This window comes from Triticum aestivum, chromosome 3D (genome assembly GCF_018294505.1).
Source record: "Triticum aestivum cultivar Chinese Spring chromosome 3D, IWGSC CS RefSeq v2.1, whole genome shotgun sequence".
NCBI lineage: Eukaryota > Viridiplantae > Streptophyta > Magnoliopsida > Poales > Poaceae > Triticum > Triticum aestivum.
In genome coordinates this window covers 485,562,213-485,565,477 of record NC_057802.1, presented here as the reverse complement: position 1 = coordinate 485,565,477, position 3,265 = coordinate 485,562,213, and the positions used below count along the sequence as shown (strand labels likewise).

Here is a 3,265-nt window from a genome sequence, read left to right as displayed (position 1 = left end):
TGTGTGAATATTCCCCCCTAGGCATGGGAGATGTAGATGAGTGGTAAGATTCATTTGTACCTAATCTATATGTTGTCATTTGTATTTTTAGTATTATGATCTGTCTAGTAAGTTGTTATACTCTGGTGAACTCTATGCATGTTGTCTAATTTAAGGGCCTAGGCAACATGATCTCAAAGAACCACATAGGTAACACATATTGTTTAAGAAATATTCGACCTATGACGTGACAGGTGGAGACATATATGAGAACCAAAGACAATATGAGATAATGGTGATCCATCAAAATTAATGCTTAGTTCTGGTCCAAAGATCTTAGTTGTGGAGACAACCACTCTGTGGCAACGACAAAGCAGAACCAATAGAATGTAATGTAACCCCGCGAGGAGGAGTTCCATGATCTTAGGGTGATCCACCTACAGAACAAAAAAATCAAATACTATGAACACAATACAAGGTAACTTGTATTCACTGGCACACTTGATGTATACCATGAACTGAATTCTCTCCGCGCCTAACTTTTCCATTGCAAAAAAACACAACTCTATTTTCAGGTCTATTTATGTTATTTACTTCCAAATGTTCTTATTATTCTCACTACAAGCTTATAACTCTTGTCACTGGTTTATTTGTCCAAAAGGACAGTAACAATATTTGCAGAATCACAAGCAGTTGCTTCACATAAGAATTATGACACCTTGTGATAGAAGCGCAAATATAAATACTCTTCTCTGCTCTTCGTTGGGACGATAACTAATTGGAATACTTCCATGAAAGTGCTAACCACCCTATGTGTCTTGCAGGCCATCAACACACACGCGCGCGCGCACACGCTACTTATGTGCCTACGTCAGAACAAGATACTAGTTGAGTTCATGTGTGTATAGAAGATTAACAACCCATGTTAACCGATTCGATGATATTTAGCTCATGCCTTAACTCACCGAGCCTTGCTCATCAAACAGCTTGGTGAAAACATTGGCAAATCGCTTCTTCACGCCAACATGAAATATCACAATGTCTTCACGTGAAACATGACCCCGTAGAAAATGATAACGAATATTAATATGTTTGATTCAACTATGTTGCACAAGGTTGGCGGAGATCTTGATTGCACTTCAGCGAGGATGCTGCTTCGATGGTGGAGGCCATGAGTCGTGGGTGTTGACCGAGAGGATGGAGGAGAGTGACGCTGCCACCACTCTGTTCGGTGAACCGACGCTCGGCCATGGTTGTCGTTCAACTGCACCTCAGCCAGATGCATCGATCCTTTCATGTGGGAAGATAGGTCGTGGCCTTCCTAAGCCGATACTGGATGGGACGGAGCTAGGAGAAGCTAGGAGTGTCTCGATATGATCCAAAGGAAGAAGTGTCATGAGCTTAGAGCATTGGTTAATAGTAGAGCCAAGTAATGGCTATACCTTGTTGACATATCATCTATATTCAACCTAATAGCCAATATGTATGGTAGTTGGATACAAAGAAGTACTACTTTATTAGTAAATGACCCATCTTACACTCTCACAATGTTTCCTGGAGTCCGTGTTAGAGCCGGCTCTTATTCTACAACTTGCTTTCATTCCCTATCATCCTCACTCTCATTCAACTCAGTGAAAATATAGTATTTTGGTCCTTATAGCTTGCTTACATCACTTTATCATACTTGCTCTAAGGAAAGCAGTAGGATGATTCGGTTGGCCACGTGGCGGCTGACGACATCGGGTATGCACGGATGTGGGTTTGGAGATGGTATGCGTGATTAAAGTTATGAGCAAAGTAAAGATGAATGGATAGAGCATCAACGAGAGTATCATAAGCATTGGCATCTAAGTGAAAAATATGACGTGACACTGCAATTAATAATGTGAAAGATGATTGTGATATCGTATCATAATACAACAGACAAGAAAAATATATTAAAAACTAAATCGTAAGTACAACTTTATATTATAATTCTACAAATGATAAAATAATAATAATATGATAATAGTGTATATACTACGACATTGGGGAGTTCTTATCATAGATTAGTATTATGCACATAATTAAATAGTACCAGACACATAATACTAGTTCATGATACTTCTCACGGTGAAAGGTGGTAGAATATCACCACACCATCAATGGTAGACAAATAATTAAGTTTACAAAGCGATTGAGACTGCTCCGTATGTATATAGTTACGCTGCAATTGAAGCATCCATAGTAGGAGTAAATCATTATTATTGAACATGTACATATCTGGTGTCTATGCACGAACAATTGAATCAAAGAATCTTACTCAACCGAAAGAGATAATCAAGCCAAGCATGGGAAAACAAATCAAATAAATTTTTAATATTATAAGATGGGAGGAAGAAAGGAAGAAGCTGAATAACTCTACGTGGTCACACGCAACCGACCGGTCAAGGAGTACTCTTGTAAGTTACCAAAGCTTTCACGGTGGCAGCTCGGCCGAGGGAGGGTCGCTCCTGGCGCCGCCGAGGCCAGACTTGGACCGGACGGCGGCCGACTTCGGCGTGGCGCCGTCGCCGGACTTGCGAGGGGAGGACCTCGGCGAGCCGAAGCTGAGCTGGCGCGCGTAGCCCACGACGGCCCTGGCCCACTTCCTGATCTGCCCTTTGAGCTTCCCGGCGTCGACGTCCTTGAGCGGGCCCGGACCGATGCTGATCTCCAGCCCCGAGAAGCACCGGCTGTACCGCCGCTGATCGGCCGCCTTCTTCCCACCGCTCTCCTTCCGCTGCATCACGGCGACGTCGCCGCCGCTGTTGTCTCCTCCCTCTACTTCTTCGGCGGCCTTCTCCGCGTCGTGCCGCGACGTCGACGGCGACGGCTTCTTGCCTACCGACATCGACGCTGCTGAATTATCAACAGGTAGGGCTGCGATGGAAACTGCAGCTTGGTCTCTCGCTTGGCGTCCATCTGAGGTAGGTGGTATATATGTATGTGGTAGCGCGTCATGCGTGCGCGCCGAGGAGAAGTGCCAGGTCGTCGTTGCTCGCTGCCGGTGACGTGCGAGGTTGCTTCTAGCGCCGCTCCGCCGCGTTCTGATTTGTACACGTACCGACGTACGTACGCTTAATATTCCCTGGGGTTGAACGATCAACGGCGGCACAAGGAATGGGGATGGACACCATCCTGTCCCTTTTTTCTCTAGAACTACTCGAATGAGTACAAGAGATGGGTGCTGGTAGGAGGGGATTTTAACCTGCTGCGAGGAGCTAGGGATAAATCCGATCTGGTGCCAGATTCACGTGGACGAACA

At 44.8% G+C, this 3,265-nt stretch overlaps 1 protein-coding gene across 1 annotated transcript; it reads right to left on the bottom strand.

Annotated features, from left to right (window-relative positions):
* Positions 1–2,177: 2,177 nt before the first annotated feature.
* LOC123075043 (uncharacterized) lies at positions 2,178–3,044 on the bottom strand. Its single transcript, XM_044497734.1, has one exon. The coding sequence runs from the start codon at positions 2,849–2,851 to the stop codon at positions 2,438–2,440; it is 414 nt and encodes a 137-aa protein (XP_044353669.1). The 5' UTR covers positions 2,852–3,044; the 3' UTR covers positions 2,178–2,437.
* Between the last annotated feature and the right edge of the window lie 221 nt (positions 3,045–3,265).

Bases quoted from the DNA above. Each gene is read 5' to 3' on its own strand.
- LOC123075043 (XM_044497734.1), bottom strand. From the start codon at position 2,851: ATGTCGGTAGGCAAGAAGCCGTCGCCGTCGACGTCGCGGCACGACGCG.